Below are 24,197 nucleotides of genomic sequence, written 5' to 3' on the forward strand. Positions count from 1 at the left end.
GTGGACCTGTTGTGGCAGTATGCGAACTGTAGAGGGTCCAGTGAGTCGGGTAGTGCAGAGCAGATGAAGTCCCTGACCAGCTTCTCGAAGCATTTGCTTACGATGGGGGTCAGGGCTACAGGTCGCCAGTCGTTCAATGAGGAGATGGTGGAGGATTTGGGTACAGGGACGATGGTGGCCATTTTGAAGCAGGCTGGGACTACAGACAGAGAGAGGGAAAGGTTGAAGATGTGCGTGAACACTCCAGCCAGCTGAGCCGCGCATGACTTGAGGACGCGGCCGGGAATCCCGTCCGGACCAGTAGCTTTGCGTGCGTTCACCTTCCTGAAGCACCTCCGCACATCCTCCTCAGACACAGTGTGCGCACTGACGTCATCCGCGGTACGCACACTGTCCGGTCTCATGGTGTTCGCTGTGTCGAATCTAGCGTAGAATACGTTTAGATCCTCACACAGAGAGGCCGTGGTCTGCGGTGTGCTGGTTTTCCCTCTAAAGTCTGTGATCGTGTTTAGTCCCTGCCACATACTCCGAGGGTTGTCAAACTGTTGCTCCACCCTGTACTCACGTTTGGCTGCTTTGATCGTCTTCCGGAGTTGGTAATGTGCGTGTTTGTAGTCCGATGTGTTCGCGGAGGCAAAGGCGGTGTTCCGTGCCGCGCGAACATCTCCGTTAATCCAGGGTTTTTGATTTGGGAAGGATTTAACTGTTCTGGATGGGACGACATCTTCCACGCATTTCCTGATAAATCCACAGACTGAGTCTGTGTACTCATCAATGTCTCTGGCGGCCACGTGAAACATTTCCCAGTCCGCGTGATCAAAACAGTCCCGCAGCGCAGACTCCGATTGGTCCGTCCAACAGTGCATGGGGCCTGGTGCCTACTTTGTTTTACATTTTGTATGTCTTACTGTCAGACATCTGTTGCATAACCCGAGTCTTATACAGCAAATCTCACCCAAGTAGTGAAGATCTACAAGGTTTCTAAGCATATTAAATTCATAAATATATAATGCACCTAATTACTGCTGCAACAATTCATCGGCATAATCATAATGTCATTGACTATAAAAATTTGTTGATGGACAATTTTATCATTGACAGGTCATATACTAACATCACGTAAATGTGTTTTTGTAACTGCAATAAGCTTCAGGAAGCGATGGGGGCAGTATCGCCTCTATCGTCTGCCAAGACTTCACTCAATACTAACAAAGAAGAACATGTTGTGAATGCAAACATGAGGATGGAAGAAAAGGGAAACTGAGATTTTAAAATACGCAACAGCATTTCACAGAAAACTGCATAGAAGTGCATTCGGGGTGGGCGAGGTTGAGATGGTTTGCTAAAGGTGGGCTGATCAATCCAAATATTTGTTCTGATATCAGATTGATTCTAACACTATAGGATAGAGACATTATTTCTATCCTCCAAGTTCAGTAAATAGTTTTTAACAAATAAATATTTTTTGAAAGATCTACTTCAAACATGCACAAATATTAAAAATATGTCCCAGCATTGACAGATTCCAAACAATCTGTATTTTTCCCCCAATAAATTTGTTAGAAGAAATTTTAAAATAAGATGTCCTGATCCACCAAATATAGCAAATGCATCAGTTAATTTCTTGCACAGAACTCCAACTTACAGTCTTTGACACTCTCGGGGTCTCTTCCAAGTCTTTAATTAGATAAGAGTGTAGCGAGAAAGACCAAGATGTACCCTCTGGATGACAACGATGTGGAACAGTGATAATGTGGAACTTCAAAGACAGTTGTGTGGTTAACGTAGTCACTTACAGGTGATCCAGATGGACCCATGTCACCCTTGGTGCCTTTGGGTCCTGGAAAGCCCATGACACCTCCCTCTCCTCTGGGACCTTCAGGACCTGCCGGGCCCAGGAGACCAGGTTCTCCAGGCTTCCCTCGAGGTCCCTGAAAATAGAGGATCATAAGTTGCTCCACTTTATTAAATGTAAACAACAGAAATCTGCATGAATTAAATGTGTGTTATATCAAATCAGTGATGGTTAAGTGTAATTATCACCCACACTCTTGGATTTTAGGAACCTCATAAAATCAGACCTGAGTAATAACATGGAGACAACATAATATTACCTTCTCTCCATCCAGTCCTGGTGGACCTGGTAGACCAACTTCACCCTAAGGACAAACCAAGGTCGCATTACCAACTAGGCAAACCAGACAATTGTCTTCGTTTACAATAACTGCACATCCACACCAATGTCATTATGACTGAAAGAGAAACCTCTTTTAACACAGCCTGTTTGTTTGTTTTAATGCAGACTCTTGCAGCTCTATCTGCAAATCAACATTTTTAAGCAATACCAGACTAGACATTCATGCTATTATGTAAAATGTCGCATTGGGTTGGCTGCAGGTAGAGCAGGTCATCTGCTGATTGGAAGTTTGGTGGTTCATTTCCAGTCTGCATGTCAAATATCCTTGGGCAGGATACTAACCTCAACTGGAGTATGAATGTGTGTGAATGTTAGCAGTTATGTAGAAACAGAATAGGAAAAAACTGCTTGTATGAGTGGGTGAATGAGGCATTGTCAGTGCTCAGGTAGAATAGGGAAGGGCTATATAAGAAGGAGTCCATTTACATGTCACATGTCCTAATAACAATAGTCTAATCTGGAGGAGATGAAGGCATGAACAAACATCTCCAATTCACCTCTAGAGACAAAAGTCCTAAGTTTAGTGATATTTCTTATGTGAAGAAAGAAACAACGGCTTGCAGACTTGATTTTGGCATCAAAAGTCAAAGATGAACCCAAGTGTCCGAGCAGCAGCTTTTACAGTGGATGAGAAAGACACCAAACGTTGTCTGATTTGGGCCTTAATGCTCTGTTGTCTGTATTAAGCTGCAGAAAATTGTTTGCCATCCAGCCATTAATTGTGTTAAGACGGTCCAATTTATCCAATTCTTGGAAAAATGTTAAAAAGTTGTTACAATCCTTATCTGAAAAGACTGGAGACAAACAATGCTATTCTGTGTATCAAAGAAAACCTTAGGATCTCTTTTTCCTACTCTCACATTTTTTATCATTTAATTTTTTATTAAAAGGAATTTTTTCCTTTTAATAACCCTTATGTGCCTCAAGTTTTCTGGCTTTCCACAGCTGCTCAGCTCTACAGCAACGTCACCTAAAACTGCGGATAGATTCAGTGATCCGAGGAGGAGATTTGAGAGATGCCACTTTGGCCGGTACAATCTGAAATGAAGGAAGCTGCACCCAGTTTTATACCATCAGTCTCAGCCAGATTATTAGCAAACAATTCTACAGATTCTTCCACCACAGAGTCAGTAATAAGTTGTGAGTGCTATGCATGAACAGAGGGCAGAGTGTCAAGGCTAGAAGATAGATCAAATAAAAGACATTTATGGTCACTAATAAAAATGTCTTGCAACATTCTCACACAGTAACACAATAATGTAGCACATTAATAAATTGTCATTGCCAATGTCAAATTTACTACACAAGATTTTTAGTTATCCACCTGATGGACAAGCAGAGAAAAATAATTTATCACCAAACCCCAGCCTGTGTAGACCACAGAACAAAAAACTGAAACCATAGGGGAGTGTAAAATATGCACATTACCATATATTCATTGTGAATGATGACAAAAGTATGCATGTTTAGTTATACTGCGTGCAAGCATCATCTGGCATTGTGTTATTCTAAAATACTCTCCTACCTTGGCTCCAGGGATTCCAGGTGTCCCTGGAGGTCCAGGTAATCCAGGAGGGCCCTATAAGGATGAGAGATTCAGTCATGAGATATGTTTGCATTTTGTGCAATACAATCTCGAAAATACTCACCATCAGGGGGATGTTGCGGATATCCTGTGAAGAAATATTAAATGTTACTAATGCTTTATTTAATGTGTTACTTTCTTTGTAGATGAGAAAGTGAAACTCATATGAAGCGACATACATTTTCATACTGGATTTCAGCCCTTCCTGGCTCCCCAGTCGGGCCTGGCAGACCCTAGAAGGTGCAGATGTGCCATTTGTCAATTCAGTGGACACATGTTAATAAAAACTTTTATTTCATCCAGAACTTACCCTTGGGCCAGCTGGGCCTTGAATACCTGCTTCCCCCTATTAGTTGATGTAAGACATAAGACTTTGGTTAGGCATAAATATGCTATAGGATTCATATTTTTCTGAATAAAGGCCCTTTCAAAATTTATTTCTAGTGCTCTTATCCTCCTTTTTCTCCCTGGGATCCTTTGTCACCCTATAATAAAAATATTCTAATATTATGCAGTAACTTCACAGAGTTAGAGTTACTTAAGCATTTTTTAAGTAATAATTGCATTGCTGTTTCATGGCATTGTATTTCACTCACTCTGGGTCCTCTTAGTCCCGGCAGTCCTGGTGAACCAGGCTCTCCTTTAATTCCCGGGGCTCCAGTGTTCAGCTCTCCTTTCTCTCCCTGTCATACATATAGAAAAGGTCTTAACCAATGGCATACACTGTTATCTCCAATTTTATCTCCATGAAAATCAAGAATAATCAGTCCTCTGAAGAATACTGTCAGCAGTTCCAGAGCAAATAAATACATAGTAAGCTGGTAAGTGGCCCTGGGGGCGATCGTGGCTCAAGAGTTGGGAGTTCACCTTGTAATCGGAAGGTTGCCGGTTCGAGCCCCGGCTTGGACAGTCTCGGTTCGTTGTGTCCTTGGGCAAGACACTTCACCCGTTGCCTACTGGTGGTGGTCAGAGAGCCCGGTGGCGCCAGTGTCCGGCAGCCTCGCCTCTGTCAGTGCGCCCCAGGGTGGCTGTGGCTACAATGTAGCTTGCCATCACCAGTGTGTGAATGTGTGGATGACTGGATATGTAAAACGCTTTGGGGTCCTTAGGGACTAGTAAAGCGCTATATAAATACAGGCCATTTACCATTGTTGTCTAACCGTTCTGTCCGTGGCTTCTAACAGTTAAACATTTACTGTTTCATGAATTGAACAAATAGTGGCAATATGAAGGTTGATAGAAATGATTGGTAGAATTAGCCAGTTTCATGAAAACAATCATTAAGACTACACATTCTGTCAAAGAGGGAGCAAAATCCAGCAGCATGGAAAGACAGCCATCTTGGAACGGATATATTCACTGACACACTGAAATGGGTGAGTTACTAACAAGCTATGATGACAGAAAGATGACAAAACCACCATAAATAAACAAAACCACTATGAACCACAAAGAGTGAAAAAAACAATAGTGGCCGCCTCGTGGTAGATTCTAGGTGATGTTCAGAAAAGGTGTCACAGGGATTCAAACTCATCTGAGAGTTTTAGTGGATGCACCTACAGTTTGAATGTAAAAATCCTACGCTGCCTAGTTCTCGAGTTATCATGTTAACAAAACTTTCAGAAAGTGTCTGTGAGTGTTCATCACGACATATCCTTGGTAATGAGGATGAGACATGACAAGGGTGCACCCCAGGGGCCAGAAGGAGGTAGAGAAAGACGTAGGAGACCTGGGCCATCTACAGCTCCCCAAAGTACTCAAGACCCAAGGCCACATATCTATAAGAACTGTTTGCACCCCAGAAGAAGAATGAAGGCCCCCAACTGAGCCCTCACAGCCAAAAGACACGAGCCCCAGAGAATCAGAGGCAAGGGGCAGCCCAACCTGCCGGAGGCTGACCATGTCAGCGTGACCCGAGATTGGCCAAAGTGCCCAAGAACCCCCTCCCCTCCCCATGACAAAGAGGCCCAAGTCACCTTGGACCACAACCCCCAAGGAAGCAGGCTGATAACCACGGTCAGCTTTTTAACCAGCAGGGTCGGCCTGATGAAAATTGATGAAAATGTAAAAAAAACATGAAAATGTAGATAAGGTTGATCAGCTCCACAACTCTGAGTGGGGCTGGTAAGTGAAGTGAAGGGGGTTCAGATGTGGTCTGACCAGAGGATGGAACTGATCGAGGTTGTCTTCCAAGGTCTTAGTTAGGTGCAAAGAAGCATCGTTTTCCAGCCACAATCACATATCACCCAGTTGAATCAGCCTTTACATTATAAACCGTAAATTGTTTACTGTTGCTAATCATGATCGCTGCCCCTCTTGATCTTGAGTCAAAGTTGGACTGAAACACTTCAGCTGTGCAGATATGAGTCTTCTGCAGAAAATGCAATGCCTGTGTTTAGCTGTTTTAAAGATCTAATAACTTTTTAAAATTTCATTGACTAATTGCTGCTGTAATGGAGGTTGTGCTCTCCGAGTGCTTCTTGTTCTTACAGTGATATGACATGGACCTTCAGCACCTCCAGACTGGTCAAAAAAGCCCAGCAAAGATCGCTCTGCCTGAGAAGGTACAATGAGCAGAGTTCCTCTAGAAATGGCTGCTGGACTTTTACAGGACAACCTGGGATGTGGTGGTTCAAAACACAAGAGTTCACTTGAGATGATCCCAAAGTGTCCCATTAGTAAACTCAAAGGTTTGTCCAATGTTCACAAAGTTTGCATTTTAACACTTCTTTTTACTGTGACCTACAGTGTGTGTAGATATATGTGCACTGACAAAGTTTCCATTACAAAAACAAATTACACATACGGATACCTTTAAGACCTATCGGCAACTCTTACACTGAAGAGACCGTAATCAGCCAGTGATGACACTGCAGTATTGCTTTCATTGTGTTTGTGTTGCAGCCCAGTGTCCTGACAGTCAAGAAGCACAAGGAGATACACCTACTGCTAGAGTTTCCATAACCGCTTACAAATTCCATGTGTGCACCAACGAGTGACAGTATCTGCTTCAACACCTATTCAATGTGTCACAGAGACACAGAAACAAGAAAAACGCCACTGAAAAGTTTCATCTGAAAGATATTCTAACAGCATATGTGCATCTCCAAAAGTTGATTCTGTTCATCTGGACTTAGCGTTTTGTGGGAGAAACGTTTTGTCATCATCCAGGTGACGTCTTCAGTCTCAGCTGACTGCAGGTTTCCCCCAATCTTATAAACAGGACATGAAAGTAGATGTGCAGTCACCATGTCACACTGAATACCTCGTATTCTAGCAACTTTTAAATGTCTTTTCAATTAGATTTGCACAGTTTACTTTACTATTGTTCTAGCCACCTCTAGTCCGTTTCTATCCTTTGCAAGTCCTTCCTGCTGCGAATCATGAGCAGATGAACCGTCAACAATGTGTAAAGTTCAACTAAGCAACTAAAATGTCTTCATAAAGTCAGACATTGGATTGGATAACAGAATGACTTGTGTGAAATAATGTCTATCTCCCTCCTGCTTATTCTTATCTTATTCTTCATCATTTCCTCCGGCTATTTAATTGTTCCTCCTCATTTGCAGTGAAGGAAATGTGGGCACACACTTCTCCTGGTCATGAAATCCAGTATCTTACTGCTATTGTATTTAAAATATGGGAGCAGAACAGACAATTTTAATAAGAGCTGCTTTCAGAAACACCACCTATGTTAGTATTTTGCAACAATGACTGATGGAGGTGTTGGATGTGTCTGTTCCCTGTGTGTCATTAGACCTGAGCTTCCTGCTGGGAGTTTCAGGAGTTTTCTCTGAGATTATAGGACCAATTTCCCCTAAGTTCATAGATTATTCTTCCTTGTGCAACTATTTCTGGGCACTGAAGGTTCAGCCTGTGAAATCACTTTCTCTTTATTAAAGAGTAAAAGCCTTCACAGATTGCTGCTCCCTGTGGATACAAAATGCTATACAAGTTTAACCTTCCTCCTGCCACCATCTGTCTGAGGCCCCTAATGGAGAAAACATACCCTGCCATCCTAATGTGGCCAGTACAGAGATGTACTGTGAGCCCAGGTCTGCTGGGACTGCTGCAGTGCTGACAGAGGAAGCAGAGTCCACCATGTAGAAAAACAAGACAATAAATGTCTTCATATTTAATTATTCTGTGGTAAAGCCTCTAAGACATGACAAGCATCTAAGACATAAGTGCATCCAGGTAAGTTCCAGTTTCCTGTGTTCAGAGACAGACAGCAGAAGGATTTGAAGCCTGTTTCTACTGATTCATACATTTAAAGCATGTTCCTATCACCCAGACTCCAGCAGTGACATCTGCCATCTTGGCATGAATAAATAATCCTTAAAATGCCACACACACAAGCTCCCTGCTTGGCTTTTATTTTTCATTCTCTCGGCTCTCTCTGGGAACGCCCTCACTCTTTCACCTCCCCACACAGTGCATGGAAACATTAGCTCAAGCAAGCAGACAGTCCACTTCATCCAAGGGGAAACAGACCACAGGGAGACGGGGAGCTGACAGAAGTAGAGCTACAGCCTCCTCTTGTTAGCTGCTTAAACTATGGAACTGAATTAAATCCTCTCGTGGAATTAAGGCCAGAAACTATGAAGAGAAGTCTGTGTCGGGCTCTTCAGCTTTGAACTCAGCTTTACTTTACTAAAGTGAGTAGTTCAGAAAAAACAAAAGGTGCCTTATTTTACTTCCTCTTACCTTATTTCCTTGGTCTCCCCCAACTCCCTGTGAAGCAGATAACAATGCTGTAAATTTAACAATAATTATACTCTCCACTAGATGGCGCACACGATATTTTGTAGTCCTTTCAGTGAGTAATGTTTCATGTCAGTGAGCTGATGGGCTCATGGCAGAAAACAGATAAGATGGAACATTTACAATAATCTGCACAGAAGGAGAGCAGCAGCTTATTTTCACAAGTGCCAACATTTGAGCTCTTGGGCAAAATCACATCTTATAGATTTATACTGTGAATTCGTTGCTATAACTGTTCATATCCAGATGGCAGAGACATTAAAATCTACAACTGTTTATTCAATTATACAGTTTGGACAAAGACACAAACTAATAATAATATTGTCTTTGTTGTTTTTTGTATGTCCTGTCCACATTAGAGCAATCAGAATCATTGTGTGAAGGACAAGGACAGTCTGAAGGATTTATTTTCCCATGTAAACCAGTACAGCTTTACTGGTCCACTTGATTGACATATTTTATTGGACCTTTATTATCATTATTATTTATTTTTTTCATTTTGAGTTATTACACTGAGAACGGACAGGACCGGAGGACAGGAAAGAGAAAGAAAGAGAAAATGGGAAGAGAGTTAACAGAAGGAAAGAGAGAGAGAAAAGACTAGCAAGGAAAAACACAGCATCCGCAACCGTAAATAATAAACAGTATAAATAAATAAATAGTAATATTGTCACCAGTGATAGGGTTTAAAGGCACTTGTCATCAGGAGATTAGATCTCTTGGAGCAAGCTACTGTATCCTGCAAACTGTCCTCAAACCTTAGAGGATGATCTTAAAAGCTTAGAGTGTGTTGGAGAGTTTCTCCTGATGCTTTGGGTCAAACATAAAGCAGAAGGTAAATACCTTTGGGCCTGCTGGGCCAACATCACCTCGATCCCCCTGTGGAGACAAACAGACACACATACAAACACCAAAATAATAACACTAATAAACACTGAAAGCACAGTAACAGCCAACAGATGATCAAAGTGGTGTCTCGAAACCTATTAAAACTGAGCCCTATTTCTTTATTTCCCTTTTAAAGTAAAAATATAAGAGTTCATTATGAACATAAAAATAAATAAAATACTAAAATAAAAATAAATAAAATACTACTTCCTTAATCTTTCTGCTTTGATCGTACGCAGGTATTCAAAGCTACATGATACATACGTCCATCATTAGTAAATAAGTGGTCATTTCTTTCCGTTCATAAGGAAAAATGTGTCTACTGGAATATAGCATAGTTGAAATAATACTTTTTAAATGTAAAACACAGAAGGGAGCTCACCTTTTGTCCTGGCACACCTGGCTCACCCTGAAGACATAAAACAATAAGTGTATATGTATAAAGCATCTATACATTCAGCTTTGATTTACCGCAGTAAGCATTTCACATCTCTGCGTCACATCTGAGCTCACAGTTCACATTCCTGCTTTCAAACAATCCATAACAATTAATGCATCACGTGGAGCGTTTGCATCAGGCACACTGAAAACTTTCTGACTTGGTGTCATGTGGCCTGTTTGACTCCTACAACTCTAAATTCATCACGGCGGGCTACAGTGATGCTATGCTGTTTTTATTTTGCACTTTGTATTAGAAAGAATGTTTTTTCACCTTTAGTCCAGGCAAGAGCTGCATAAAGAAGGAAGAAGAACGTTAATGTTGCATGAATTAATAATGTGAAGGCTCTAGAAAAACATGACGAGTCACAACACTAATGCTTACCCTTGGGTCTTTTCCAGGTTTGCCTGGCTCTCCAGGTTTACCCTGTGTGACATAAAACTTTGTTTTACAAAGACTATACGAGCCATGTCATAATCTTGTGAACAATGACATTATGCCCCTCCCTCTAGTGAGAGCATAACAGTAAATACATTCATATAAAGTGAACCTTTATACTAGTGAGTCTCTTAAATCTTGTCTGAGATGGAAAAGTCTGTTAAATTTAAATTTGACACCATGGTGCGTGACACCAGAGGATATATAAAGAGGTAAACTCAGATTAAGACTCACCGGTGGGCCATTGGCCCCATCCGATCCCGGTGTTCCCGGTGGACCGGGTGGCCCCGGAGGTCCTGCAGGCCCCTGTATTCCAGGCTCGCCCTGCTAAGAGAGTTTGAGTTAAAACCTGTCATTCTACAGTGAGCCACACCAGCCATGTCCAAACAACCTCACACTACACTGCAATCAATTCAATAAAGGGTGGGGAGCAAGTGCTGTGGTGTTGGAGAGAGCAAGGTAAGCTAAGGAACAGGGCGAGCAGTTATTATGCTGGAGAACAATGACTTTTTTCAATTAATACCCAGTTTCTACATGCTTGACCTGTGACCCTCAGCTGACAGGATATGCAAGCATATGGTCAATAGATGCTCCAAAAGTGACCAAAGAGTCATTTAGCAATAACACAATCACAGAGGTTTCATTTTCTGGACTGCTGTCCACAGTTACCAGTGTGGATCAAGAAGACAGTGAATAGAAAGAGTGCCTTTCTTATTCAATGATGTGAATGCCCTCCCTGTCAATGAGGTCAAAAAACCCCAAGTATCCAAAAGCTCTGAAAACCAATCACATGATTGAGGCTGGTGTAAAATATGAAAACCTTCAAGAACAACATTTTACTTGTGACTCTAGAGACCATCATACAGAGACATTTAATTAACCATCATCTTATCTTAATTCAATGCTACACAAGCTATACAACACAATTTTTGTACCATTGTTGTCCAGCTTTATGCACACCTTCATATATATACATATATATACACATATACATATATACACACACACACACACACACACACACGGCAGCAGAGAGAAGCTGTGGGAAGGAAGAGAAGTTGGATGGCAAGCAGGGGACATACACAATTGTACCTTGAGGCGTTTTAATATTAGAGGGCTTATTGAGGGCATGTTGCGCACGGTGATGGGCAACATCTGCTGGGGGGGAAGTCACAAAGCACAGGTGGCCAGCGATGCAAAAAGGTCACAGGGCAAATGTCACCAGGAGGCCAAAGAAAGGAAACAGCGTAGAAGAGGAGAAAGACGGATAGAGGGGGAGGGATGTAGAGGGAAAAAGAAATGAGGGTGAAAGGAAATGGGAAGTCAAATTAGAAAAAAGGAAATAAGGCTGAAGAAAGGAAATCTAAAAAAGAGGCCCCAGTAAAGCAAACTATAGGCCTGAAGCTGCAAAGGGGATGGTCCATGCACTGATATGCTCTAAATTATATGCTGAATTTTGTTTTGCTTCTTAGATGCCAGCAGAGAGCCTTTCTGTTTGCTGTGCAGGATTTGTTGTGAATCAGCATCCCCATTAACTGTTACTCAGGCCCGTAGATTGCAGTGGAGCAGAGGAAGGAGCCTGTCTTGCCACAAAGAGAGTACAGCAGTAGAGTTACAGTACATATTCAGACTTACTGTGGCCAACTGTCCAACACAGGGCTGTACAATACGTCGCTTCTGTTGAGATGACCAGTGCGATCAGATAAAAGGTCAGTACAAGTAAACCTGTGATGAGAGCTTTGTTTTCCCAAGTGCATGAAACGTGCCTACTTTTTACAAAGCGTACATATTTCCACAAACTTTATGATGCCACTAAAGCGAAAGCACCTTTATCAATAAAGTAAACCCAAAATAATTCCTGGCCAGTCTTCTCTGTCTTAACACGTATCCAATGTTACATTTGATTGACTTCAGTTAGACGATGCCTGTTTTGCTATGTAACCAATCACGCTCTTTATTCAGAAGATCACTTAGAAGTTCTATGGAAATACATACAGCAGATTATAAGCAAAGGTGAGGGAAGAGTAAAAGTAGGCAAGTCTGCTGCTTTGTCTCCAACCATTACAGTGATCCACCACAACTGAGAACAGCTTTAGATGGATATAAGTCACCTGCTGCTAATATTAAGAATGAATCAGATAAAAATGGTCTTTCCTGTGGGGAATATTTGTCTTTATGTTGAGATGCATAAAAATGAAAAAGTATCAGAAATGCAAAACTAAAGGACAAACAATGAACATGCTGACAAGTGGAAATTTAAGGCTCCTTAAAGGATTTTTGATATCTTACGTTGACAAAATAAAACTTGACTGAATGTGTGACTGTGGCTTGTAGCAAAGAGTACTTGGAGTTTTTAAAAAAAGCATCAAGTAAATACTCAGTAAAGGTTTTGTGTCACCAAAAAGGAAATGCATTAAGCTGATCCTGATTAATGAATCTTTATTCTTTTCTCTGGGTGGAAAGCAGAAGGTTGACGAGTGCCTTTGTTCGTGGGCACTGGCTCTCTTTGTGGCATGACCTCGCAGCACCCAGTGAGGGTTATCAAACAGGGTGTTCAGAGACACCCACAAACCTTCAACAGAGTATGACTTGATCGTAATGCAGCCAGGGTTTTCAGAGGAAGATCCTGCACAAAGAGGCCCTACACACCATGGAAATTGTCATTTTAGGCAACAAACCATTTCATTATCAAATCAAACAGAAAGTTACATACAGAACTGAGGTCAACATTCGCCCAGCTTACATAATCGAATCTTTAGTATCAGAAGAGCTGAGATGCATTTTCTCTAAACACCGGGTCTCTGTGGCTTTTAAACACCAAAACACGCTGCACCAAAAACTGGTCCACCCCAAGGATCGGGTCCCCCGACACAAACAGAGTAACATAGTGTACGCTGTTAAGTGCAGGAGGATTGCCAGGATTTATACATCGGAGAAACCAAACAACCTCTGGCTACAACACAGAAGAGCCACCTCGTCAGGCCAGGACTCTGAAGTCTATTTACACCTACAGGCCAGTGGACACTCTTTCAATGATGAGCATGTTCACATCCTGGACAGGGAGAAACGCTGGTTTGAGGGCAGAGTCAAGGAGGCCATTTACGTGAAAAGGGAAAGACCATCTCTGAGGTTACATCTGTCATCATCTTACAAAGCTGTGATTGCAGCCATTTCCAAACTCTGAATGGTAGTTGTTTAATAAACAACTAGAACCAGATAATTATCAGAGAAAATCCACTTGCATCAGTCCCTTCATCCAACTTCAAATTACTCAAATGCCCAAGGCCCTTTGAGGTGATGGTAGTGGTGGATGTTGATTATGAGGTTGTGCAAATTGACAAAGGCAGAGCAATGCAGATTTACCACCTCAACCTGACCCTCCTAAAAGCATAGAGGTAGGCGGAGCTTGACTCTCTGCTGAGCTAGGTGAATAACTGAAAAGGCAGTGGCGTATTAGAGCCATCTTCACCTGTAAATATTGGAAACGAAGTATTTGACAAGACATTGTTGCCTGTCTATTATTACTAAGACTAAATTAACATCTGAACTCCACAAACAGCAATTCCCTAAGACTGCGGCCTGGACTGTGTTTATACCATAGGAATGCCCCTCCAGACTGCTGCAGGGGTTTCTTAAAAACTTAAAGACTAGCTAAAAATAGGCTAATTTATCAGACAAATCTCCATTACATAGCAGACTCTTTTTCCTGGCAATCATACACATCTGTCTGTATAGCATGCTGCTGGTAGGGACCCTGTTTTCCCTCAGCTACCTGAACTGCAGAGACAGAGGGCCAAAGAACTGCAGTTCCACATGTGCTACCTATCATTCATCTATTTTTGTCATCGTTAACGACTCTATTAGTTAATCTTAAAAAAAGAACATAATAATAACACACTCAATATGTTAAACTTTGACTTCTTCTGAAAGAGAACCAGCAAAGAATTAGTTTAGTAGTAATGTTTCCTTACCCGATGTGTGTAATCGCCACAGATACCCTTGAATAAACGAAAAAAGTTGAATTAGAAAGAGATCGTTAGAGTATCAGAAAACTGATCTGAATGGCATAAAGAGTCATAACCCTAACCCTAGCCCTTTCACACGGTGAGTGTAGTTTAGTCTATGGAAACTGTGTTGAGTTCTGTAGCTCAAGAAGAGTTTTCCCAAATGTGATAGCATACACCTTGATGGTGTCATAATGTTGCCCTCTGAGGCTGACACACTGCTTACATTACTGCTACCACACACTGTAGAGATATGCTAGTTAAAGCTGATAAGCTCTGTGCTATCTTGCCCTGATTCTAAAAAACAACATGATGGAAGCCATAAGCAGACATTTACTCTTTCAAATGTGGACTCCAGAAATCAGTGGCCCGTCTTTTATATACAATCTATGCTTCTGATGCTTTAATTAAATGGTGTGAGTACTTCTTTCATCAAATAAAGGGTAGTACACTCACCAGCCATAATAAAAGAAAAACATGAAAAATAAAAATCTCACCTTCTCCCCTTTAGGTCCAGGTTCCCCCTGGACAGCAAAAGAACACAAGTAAAGAAAAGAGGAGTTGGTTACAAAGGTAGCAAAGAGCTGAGCAGTGCGTAATCAGAGGACTGACATCAGGTCTCAGATACTTACTGGGTGTCCTTTAGGACCACGCTGTCCCTGAAAGACACCAGGAAAACACTTTGTCTTAAATATGACCTAGGCATTGATTAGCTGCTGCAAGGTGTGAAAGACTTAACATGAGTGAAAATCATTTTCTCAGAATAATCAATCAAACTGAAAAATGGACTGTTCTAACTTCTTGTTAGGAACGAACCCACTCAGGTTAACTTCCCACTAAGGCCTGGATGTGACCTGCACAAGTAGCTGTCAGATCTCAGCAACTGGTTTATTAAAGAACTCAGGAAGAGGGGCACAAATCCATCCATCCAGTCTATCCCAACTTTATATTCACTGTGTTTTTAATTTGTTAAAGAACGACTTTGTTGCACAGGGCTGCTCCACTTGCCCTGTGGGGGGTCTCTGTCTTTTAAACTTGGGTTCTCTACCAGAGACTTAGGATCTTGAGGGTCCTGGGCAGTATCTTTGGTGTTCCTAGGACTAGGTTCCTGCGACTGCCATTCCTGGGATCTGCTTTAGCCACTCTTCTATTTTTGCCATCACTGCCCTGAGTGCTCTGATTACCACAGGGACCACTCCACATCTTTTCTCTCAGCTCTTGGTATTTTTTAATCTTCACATCTTCCTTCTTCCCGATGTCGCTATCACTTGGTATAGCTACATCTAACGCTACAGCTGTCTTCCTCTGCTTGAACTTGGCCTGTCTGTATCTGAAAGTCCCACTGGATCTTAGCTGGGTCATTTTCAACCATCCTAAAGGCCATATCCCACTGGATAATTGGATACGACCGTGGGACTTCCAGGCCATAATCATCACAGATCTCCCTGTGTACTACGACAGCCACTTGCTCATGGCACGTATAACCTGCCAGCTAGCATCTTGCACTATTCTGCTGTGTGCTGGAATATCTCAGGGAACAGTCTGTGCAGCCTGAACCTGGTAGACCCCAGCCTCTATCAATCTTGTGCTTAAAGCTTGTTCCTGTGCTGCCATGATTAGTGTTTCTGTGCTGTTTTTCAGTCCAACTTTGTCCAGCCATACAAAGTGGGAAGAATGTTGTTTCCCCTAACATTCCCAGATAGTTTCACAATTGTCTATGAAACCTACATTGTTTTTAAGGAGAAAACTGGCTGCTCCTGTCTGCATGCCAAATATCCTCGGCCAAGACACTAACCCCAATTTGCTCTCTGATGTTGTTTATCTTATCTATTTTAATTCTGTTTTATTTGATTATATTATCCCTCTGTTCAGCACTTTGGCCCACACTTGATGTCTTTTAAATGTGCTATCTAAATAAAGCTGACTTGACTTGATGCAACAATCAGAGAGTGTGTGAATGACAGATTGAAAACACTTACATTTAAAAATTATAGAAAAACGTGCTTGTGTAAATGGGTGAATGAGGCAGGTTGTGTAAAGAACTTCAAGTGCTCAGATATAGTAGAAAAGCGTCATACAAAAATCAGGCCATTTGCATTACACACCCCCCCCCCCCCCCCCCCCCCCCCCCGTCCAATTGGGGGAGGGAAACAAAGAAAACTACAGAGTTTGACATTTTTTGCAAAGTTACACACCAGTTCATTATTAACCTTAAAACCTTTGACTGACATAACCCTGTGTCATATTTCTAAAAACAGAATTGCTAGTAGCCAGAGTTTTCCCTTGGCAGGTTGGTGATGGACTTTTGTTCCGGATACGGTTCCTGTTCCTACCCAACTGCTCGGGACGATCGGCTGGGAGAGAGCTAACGATGGCTAAAGGACAGCACAGAGGACGACAGCACAAGAACAGATCCTAAACACCAGATCCGTAGAGGCAAGAGTCTACTACAGCTGACAGGCCCAGGGTTGCAGACCTTGTTGCAGGATAGTTGTAGGATGGGACTGCATATGGACTTCCAGTCCCTAAGCCCCAGTGGGAGACACCACCAAAGGTGGTTAAGAACAACAGGGCGTCGAGTTCCACACAGTCAAGCCAACATATAGTGGAGGTTGACAAGGAGCAGAAGAATGCAGGGACAGATGTGTCTGTCCCAGCAGACAGCAACAAGCAATAAGAAGCACGGGAAATAGAGAAGTACCAGGTAGTTACGGGACAAGATTTTGTTTTTGTTCTGTTTGTGTACTTTTCATGTTATATTATAACGAGTGCTTGATTGGCACTATTTATGTTTATGACTTACCATGTCTCCCTTTGGTCCACTCTGTCCCTTTGTGGAGGCAAAACAATTAAATCAATCCAAACATATAACATCACTAAACTAAAAAATAATAATAAAGATGATGATGGCTGGTAGAATTTTTATTAATGACCAGTGAAGGAACTAAATTATTCAGTTCTTCCAGTTTGCAAAAGGAACTTAATGGTACTCACAGGCTTGCCATCTAACCCAATTGGACCCTGGGAGAGGAGAGGAGAAGACAGTACAACATTTAGATTGTGTTATAGTCCCTGACTCACAAAGATGCAATTTCTAACTTTTAGGAAATACACTGGCAATTAAATAAAGACTGTGTATCTTGCTCAGACATACAGATGGCAGTGCTGGTGGTAGTAGAAGGAAGGTGCTGTTACCAGTATGCTACTAGTTAAAACAGTTATTGGTCTGTGTTTACTGTGCTGAGCAGCACTCACAAAGTGGCAATCTAATCATGAGAAGATGGTAATATTTTGGTTTGATGTTCCATTTTATCTAAAGGAGTGCAGAAAATGTTTTTACATATTTTATATGAGTAAAATCGTCAATCACCAGCTAATTCATGAAGTATTATAGCCTAAAAACAACCCTGGCAAACAGGTGGTTATAGCTTACTGGAAATCCTGGAAATCCTCTTGTACCAGGTTGTCCCTAAAGAGATGAAAAAAAGAGAAAACCATGAGTGTTTAACATGCATCCGACAGTCTGACATAAAGCCTGGAAAAGTGTAGTTGAGAGTAGAACGGTTCCGCTATTTTTACGTATTTTGTAAATGGTGAATACACTGTGTGCGATTTCCTTCTGTGTACACGAGGAAATCAGATACTGAAAAATGTTCTGTCTCGCCTCAGGCCAGCAATGACTGTGAAGCTTCAAAATGTACCACATATTCATCCAACCCAGTGACATGACAAAATGACAGGACAGACGAGCTCTACAGAGGGTTGTGCGGTCAGCTGAGCGCACCATCCGCTCCGAGCTCCCTGACCTGCACTCAATCTACAGCAGGCGGTGCTGGACCAAGGCCAGGAAGATCGTGAAGGACCTCAGCCATCCCAACAACAGACTGTTCTCTCTGCTGAGGTCAGGAAAGCGATTCCGCTCCCTGAAGACCAACACAGAGAGACTGAGGAGGAGCTTCTTCCCGCAGGCGATACGGTCTCTCAATCACACCACCACACAGTACTGACCCACACATACAGTTCTTACACACACTGGACTTTCTGGACTTTGGTTTTGCACAACACTGGTCACTATATTCTTCATTTCCGGTTAATACTTGTACAGCTGCTGTTATTGTGTATATATTTATTTAGATTTAGATTTCTTCATACATTCTTATATAGTTCTATATTGTGTATTGTGTATTTTGTTGTACAGTTATTTTATTTTCAACTTTAATTTATATATTTATCTTTATCTTATTCTTCCCAGTTAAATTTACCCTTCATTCTAATTTGTGTTGTACAGTTATTTCATTTTTAACCTTAATTTATATTTTATTCCTTCCTAGTTAAATTTACCCTTTTTAATTTTTCATATTTATTTCCTTTCTTATTCATAGCCTTTTCCTTTTTTGTTTTCTTTAGGTCACGAGCAGTTGTCCAAGCATTTCACTACATATCGTACTGTGTATGACTGTGTACGTGACAAATAAAAATTTGAATTTGATTTGAATTTGAAAATGCTAAAGATGCTGAAGCATTTGTTTTGCCTCGAGTTGCATAACCTCCTGTTTTCCTCAGCGCTCTGTTTTTTGTTCACAACTGTAATGTGTTTCCGACTGACTCTTCTTGGATTCTCCTGTGCAGAGTCTCTTCTGCAGCCTGTTATTTATTAGAAATGCCTATTACAATACAGGAAAAGTGGGCATACAAAAGGATAGACTATAATAATGAACACTAAGAAAAACAGATGCTTAGGCTGGCTAGTTGCCCTCCTGTAAACTATAAACGGGGAGAAACATTCAACTCGTGTTGTCACCTGAGAATTTTGGTCAAAACAAGAGAAACCAGTATGACTGGATAACTAGCCGTGAGCCCAGCTGGACAAGGATGGAGCGTCCAGCTTTGTTCCCTGATAAAATAACGATGACTAGTGATCCAGTCTAACTTAACTTCCAATGCAATCGTTTACACATGCACTCTGCAATTATATAACAATATTCTGTCATGGAGCAGTGACTCAGTCTTGAATAAAGACAATTTGGCCGAGCCAACATAAATCCGTGCTCAGTACTCCACAAACCTGAAAAGTAAGGAGTTGTCTAATTTAATTAATAGAGCTGAAAAGTCTGTTGGTGTCCACAAAACTGATGTGATGAGTTCTACAACAGTGGTAGCTAATAAAGACATTTGCTGCATAGACAAGCAGACGTGATTAAAGGTAAAAGGGTTCGTAGTTCTAGGGAGAGACACTTACAGGAGGTCCTCTTGGTCCAATGATAGACAGGCCAGGCTCACCTGGTGCTCCCTATGAACAGACAGAAAGACAGGAAAAGGGATTCCTTCCTCTAGCACTCACATCTATAAATATTATCAGAGGGATTCAACAAAAAGGTAAATGGCTACAGCAATTCATCACATACAATGTTTAAATGTTTAAAGAAATGTAAAGCTGATGTGACACCAATGTCTGGTTACTTGGGGTTTAAATTCTAAGCTGGTTTAAATTTGGTGATAGTGGGTAAACACCAGTGGCTACTGAACTAACTCCTGATCCTTGTTTAACCTCCTAAGACCCGAACTCTTCCACGGCATGCATTTTTAATTTCTCTTTGATATTTGGGCTGATTGGGACCTGATGAATGTAAAAACAAAGAATTAGCAGATTTATTTTTTTTACCTAATTTTTGTTTCTAACAAAAATGAGAGCCACATATGAGGATTTTCATTTTAAATTTCGATAGAACAGTAGCAGTATAATGTCCTTGTAAGTGGATATCAGGCCCTTGCAGAGCAAAATTGAGTATTTTGGTCTAAATAACCCAAAATGTGATGTCCACATATGTGGACGCCAGGTCCTAGGAGGTTAAGGGTTCTATAAATGATTAGACTTAATGGAAGAATGTTATTAAAATGTGCAGTAATGCATGAAGCGCAACCTCTTGTTTCTTCATATTTTGCTAGGAAAATGGGAGATACTTGCAATTACGTATTGAACTACTGTCTCTTGGACAACCTTCTTCCTTCTAATTTCTTTGAATAGCATTCAGGAATAGTTCTCCACACATTGCTTAACTCTGGTTCTGGTTCATTTGCTGCTTTTTGTTCCGTTCTCTGTCACTCTGCCACTGATCATGTTCCATTGTGTTTTTTTCTATTTAGAAAAGCATTTGCAGTGTGGGATTACTGTCACTGTCATGGTCCTGGGTCTTTGATCCAGTGTTTTTATTCTGCACTCTTTATTTGCTCCTTTGGTTTTAAGAAATGTTTACATTCATGTGTGAGTGAAGCGCTGCTGAGGATCTCCTTAATCCCACTAGCCCGTCTTCCATGGAGGACGGAGAGTCTGGGGACGACAGGGACAACTCGTCTATCTCCGAGGGTTAGGTCACTGCGGTAAACAAAGAACGAGACTGCAGACACAAGCGGTGGAAATGCGCTTCCTACGAAGGGTGGCTGGCCTCTCCCTTAGAGATGGGGCAAGGAGATTGGCCATCTAGGAGGGGTTCTGAGTAGTTGGAAGCTAAACACAGAGCACCTGTATAAAAAAGCCCAAAGCCGACTGTACTTCCTCAGGAGGCTGAGGTCTTTTAACATCTGCAGGAAGCTCCTGAGGATGTTTTACCAGTCAGTGGTTGCTGGAGTACTTTTCTATGCTGTGGTGTGCTGGGGGAGCAGCACAGCAAAGAAGGACTCATCCAGGCTGGAGAAACTGATCAGGAAGGCTAGCTCTGTGGTCGGCATGAAGCTGGACACTCTGGTGACAGTGGCAGAGAAAAGGACATTAAAGAAACTGCTGGACATTATGAACAATGCTGGGCATCCTCTGCACACGGCCATTAACAATCAGAAGAGTCTGTTCAGTGACAGGTTGCTTCTCCCCAAGACAAGAACTAACAGACTTAAAAACTCCTTTGTCCCACACGCCATCAGACTGTTTAACTCCTCTCTGGAGGGGAGAGGGAGGGGAAACAGGAGGACAAAGGAGGGGGGAACAACTAAGCTGTAGTGCCTCTGCACCTCACTGTACAATACCTTGTGCAATACTTTTTGTAAATAGTCAACAGTGCAATAGACTCAATACTTGAAATGTGCAATTCACTTGTATTTTTATTTTTTATTCCTATTTATTCTATTTATCCCCTTTGTATATTTTATTTATATTTGTCTCTGTATTTATATGTGTGTGTGTGTGTGTGTGTGTGTGTGTGTGTGTGTGTGTGTGTGTGTATATATATATATATAACAATTCTGTAACTGTAACTTCGGTTGTTGCTGTGCTTTTTTGGAAGTCGAATTTCCCAGAGGAACCCACCCGAGGGATTAATAAAGTTCTATCCTATCCTATCCTATCCTATCCTAAAGCTGTGATTTTGAGATTAATTCTGTCTGCTGAGTCCTGCATCTGGGTTCACTCTCTATTTGCCACAAAACTGTTCAATGACATGGGACATATAAATATAAAATGGTTGCCAATCGTACGCATTCCCGATGGTTAAATCAAAAACTGATTGAACTTTTTTGTGTTGAATAATTATATCAATATAATGCCCACTGATATCAGTTATATCAATGGGCAGCACGATGGCACGGTGGGAAGCACTGTTGCCTCACAGCAAGAAGGTCCTGAGTTCAATTCCACCATCAGGCCGGGGTCTTTCTGTGTGGAGTTTGCATGTTCTCCCCGTGTTTGCATGGGTTCTCCCCGGGTACTCCGGCTTCCTCCCAGAGACATGCATGTGTTTTACAGATAGCTCTAGATAATTACTGTTGTAGCTCAACTTTTTAACATATTAGAAAACACTTTACATCCTGCGGCGGTCTATCCTTCAAGCGTAGTGTCTTGGCTGTTCCTAGGAGTGCGCTCTTCTAGACAGAGAACTTGGATGTTGCTCCCGGGATCTGCTGGAGCCACTCGCCTACCTTGGGATTCACTGCGCCGAGCGCTGCGATTACCACTTGGACCACCGTTACCTTCACCCTCCACACCTTCTCCAGCTCTTCTCTGAGCCCTTGGTATTTCTCCAGCTTCTCGTGTTCATTCTTCTTGATTTTGCTGTCACTCGGAACTGCTACATCGATCACTATCACATACGTCTTCCTCCGTCTACCACCACTATGTCCAGTTGGTTAGCCATCACCATTTTGTCCGTCTGTATCTGGAAGTCCCACAGAATCTTAACTCAGTTGTTCGCCACCTTCCTTGGGGGCGTCTCCCATTTTGACCTCAGGACTTCCAGGCCACACTCGGCACAGATGTTCCTGTACACTATGCCGGCCACTTGGTTATGGCGTTCCATGTATGCCCTGCCTGCTAGCATCTTACACCCTGCTGTTATGTGCTGGATTGTCTCAGGAGCATCTTTACACAGCCTGCACCTGGGGTCCTGCCTGGTGTGATAGACCCCAGCCTCTATGGATCTTGTGCTCAGAGCTTGTTCCTGTGCTGCCATGATTAGTGCTTCCGTGCTGTCTTTCAATCCAGCCACTGGTAGGATTTCTGGATGTCAGCCACCTCCTCTATCTGCCGGTGGTACATACCATGCAGGGGCCTGTCCTTCCATGGCAGAGAGGCGCCTCCTCTTCCTCGGGTTTGTGCTGCCTGAGGTATTCACTGAGCACGCAGTTAGCCGGGGCAGTCTTCCTGATATACTCATGGATGTTTGTTGTCTCATCCTGGACAGTGGCTCTGACGCTCACTAGGCCCCAGCCTCCTTCCTTTCACTTAGCGTACAGCCTCAGGGTGCTGGATTTTGGGTGAAACTCTCTACGTATGGTCAGGAGGAGATAGAAGAATCAAGACGAGGGTCTTGATGTCAGTGGCTTCTATCTCCTCCTTTAGCCAGCTTATTGTCCCAGCAGGGTACCTGATCACGGGCAGGGCGTAGGTGTTGATAGCCCGGATCTTGTTCTTACCATTCAGCTGACTCCTCAGGACTTGCCTCTGCAGGTACTTGGTGGTTACAGCTTTTCTAGTGACCTCTTCATGGTTGCCATTTGCCTGTGTCATTCCCAGGTAGTTGTAGCTGTCCTCTATGTCTGCAGTATTGCCTTCTGGTAGTGCAATCCCCTTCCCTCTTTTCGTTACCATCTGTCTACACTTCTCCAGTCCGAACGACATTCCGATGTCGCTGCTGTACATCCTGGTGGTGTGGATCAGTGAATCGATGTCTTGTTCACTCTTGGCAAACAGCTTAATGTATGACAACTGCTCCATTCCATAGTTGGTATCCGTAGCCAGTCTTATCAATGATCTCACCAAAGGGGTCCATGTCTATGCAGAACAGCAGTGGAGACAGAGCATCTCCTTGGTAGATCCCTCAATTGATGTTTACTTGTGGTGTTGGCCTCTAGTTAGGACTGGGCAACATATTGAGTTTTTAAATACATCGATATATTTTTATACAAGATATGAGATGTGACAATATCGTTTATATCGATATAGTCTATGTTACGTTATAATGCCTCTCTTTCGTCCACTTTTGTCTCTACGCAACGTTACTCTGCCTCGCCTCTCTCCTTCACTGAACACAACTTCCCCTCGCCCATCGCTTCACCTGCAGGCAACGACAAGATGGACACGCCAACTATCAAAGAGGAGCTGGTCGGTAAAAACTAAACATTTGGACATTGCTATTTTAGTGCTGGTAGCAGTGATCTCGTTAAAATGATGTTAACGCCATAACTGCATTAACACGGCAAAACTCCGTTAACGAGTTACCGCGGATCACCCCGTGCGTGGGGCTGGACGGCGTCAACGGGTTAACGAGCTAACTGGGCTAACATGTTGACGCCATCTAAAATCCTTTCATTGTCTCAAAACTCGACGGTGCACCTTATGTATGAATTCTGGTTGTGCTTACTGACCGCGAACCGATTTTCTGTGGTACACGGCGCTCA

General features: G+C 42.3%; 1 protein-coding gene across 1 annotated transcript in view; it reads right to left on the reverse strand.

Annotated features, from left to right (window-relative positions):
* The window catches only part of LOC146560524 (uncharacterized), a 72,965-nt gene that overhangs the window by 40,069 nt on the left and 8,699 nt on the right, over positions 1 to 24,197 (reverse strand). Inside the window, exons 4-24 of the mRNA XM_085295870.1 lie at positions 19,555 to 19,605; positions 17,749 to 17,784; positions 17,310 to 17,336; positions 17,119 to 17,145; positions 14,948 to 14,974; positions 14,813 to 14,839; positions 14,283 to 14,309; positions 12,884 to 12,952; positions 10,546 to 10,635; positions 10,258 to 10,299; positions 10,147 to 10,164; positions 9,817 to 9,843; positions 9,390 to 9,425; positions 8,490 to 8,516; positions 4,379 to 4,465; positions 4,093 to 4,128; positions 3,962 to 4,015; positions 3,847 to 3,870; positions 3,723 to 3,776; positions 2,115 to 2,159; positions 1,797 to 1,931 (exon numbers count right to left, since the gene is read on the reverse strand). Of these exons, the coding sequence (XP_085151996.1) occupies positions 1,797 to 1,931; positions 2,115 to 2,159; positions 3,723 to 3,776; positions 3,847 to 3,870; positions 3,962 to 4,015; positions 4,093 to 4,128; positions 4,379 to 4,465; positions 8,490 to 8,516; positions 9,390 to 9,425; positions 9,817 to 9,843; positions 10,147 to 10,164; positions 10,258 to 10,299; positions 10,546 to 10,635; positions 12,884 to 12,952; positions 14,283 to 14,309; positions 14,813 to 14,839; positions 14,948 to 14,974; positions 17,119 to 17,145; positions 17,310 to 17,336; positions 17,749 to 17,784; positions 19,555 to 19,605 (966 nt within the window). The remainder of the gene's footprint in view (positions 1 to 1,796; positions 1,932 to 2,114; positions 2,160 to 3,722; positions 3,777 to 3,846; positions 3,871 to 3,961; positions 4,016 to 4,092; positions 4,129 to 4,378; positions 4,466 to 8,489; positions 8,517 to 9,389; positions 9,426 to 9,816; positions 9,844 to 10,146; positions 10,165 to 10,257; positions 10,300 to 10,545; positions 10,636 to 12,883; positions 12,953 to 14,282; positions 14,310 to 14,812; positions 14,840 to 14,947; positions 14,975 to 17,118; positions 17,146 to 17,309; positions 17,337 to 17,748; positions 17,785 to 19,554; positions 19,606 to 24,197) is intronic.

Source organism: Mchenga conophoros, linkage group LG13 (assembly GCF_057382185.1).
Source record: "Mchenga conophoros isolate Kocher_MC1m ecotype Shallow Benthic linkage group LG13, M_conophoros_male_GT1.1, whole genome shotgun sequence".
In the NCBI taxonomy this organism is placed as follows: Eukaryota; Metazoa; Chordata; class Actinopteri; order Cichliformes; family Cichlidae; genus Mchenga; species Mchenga conophoros.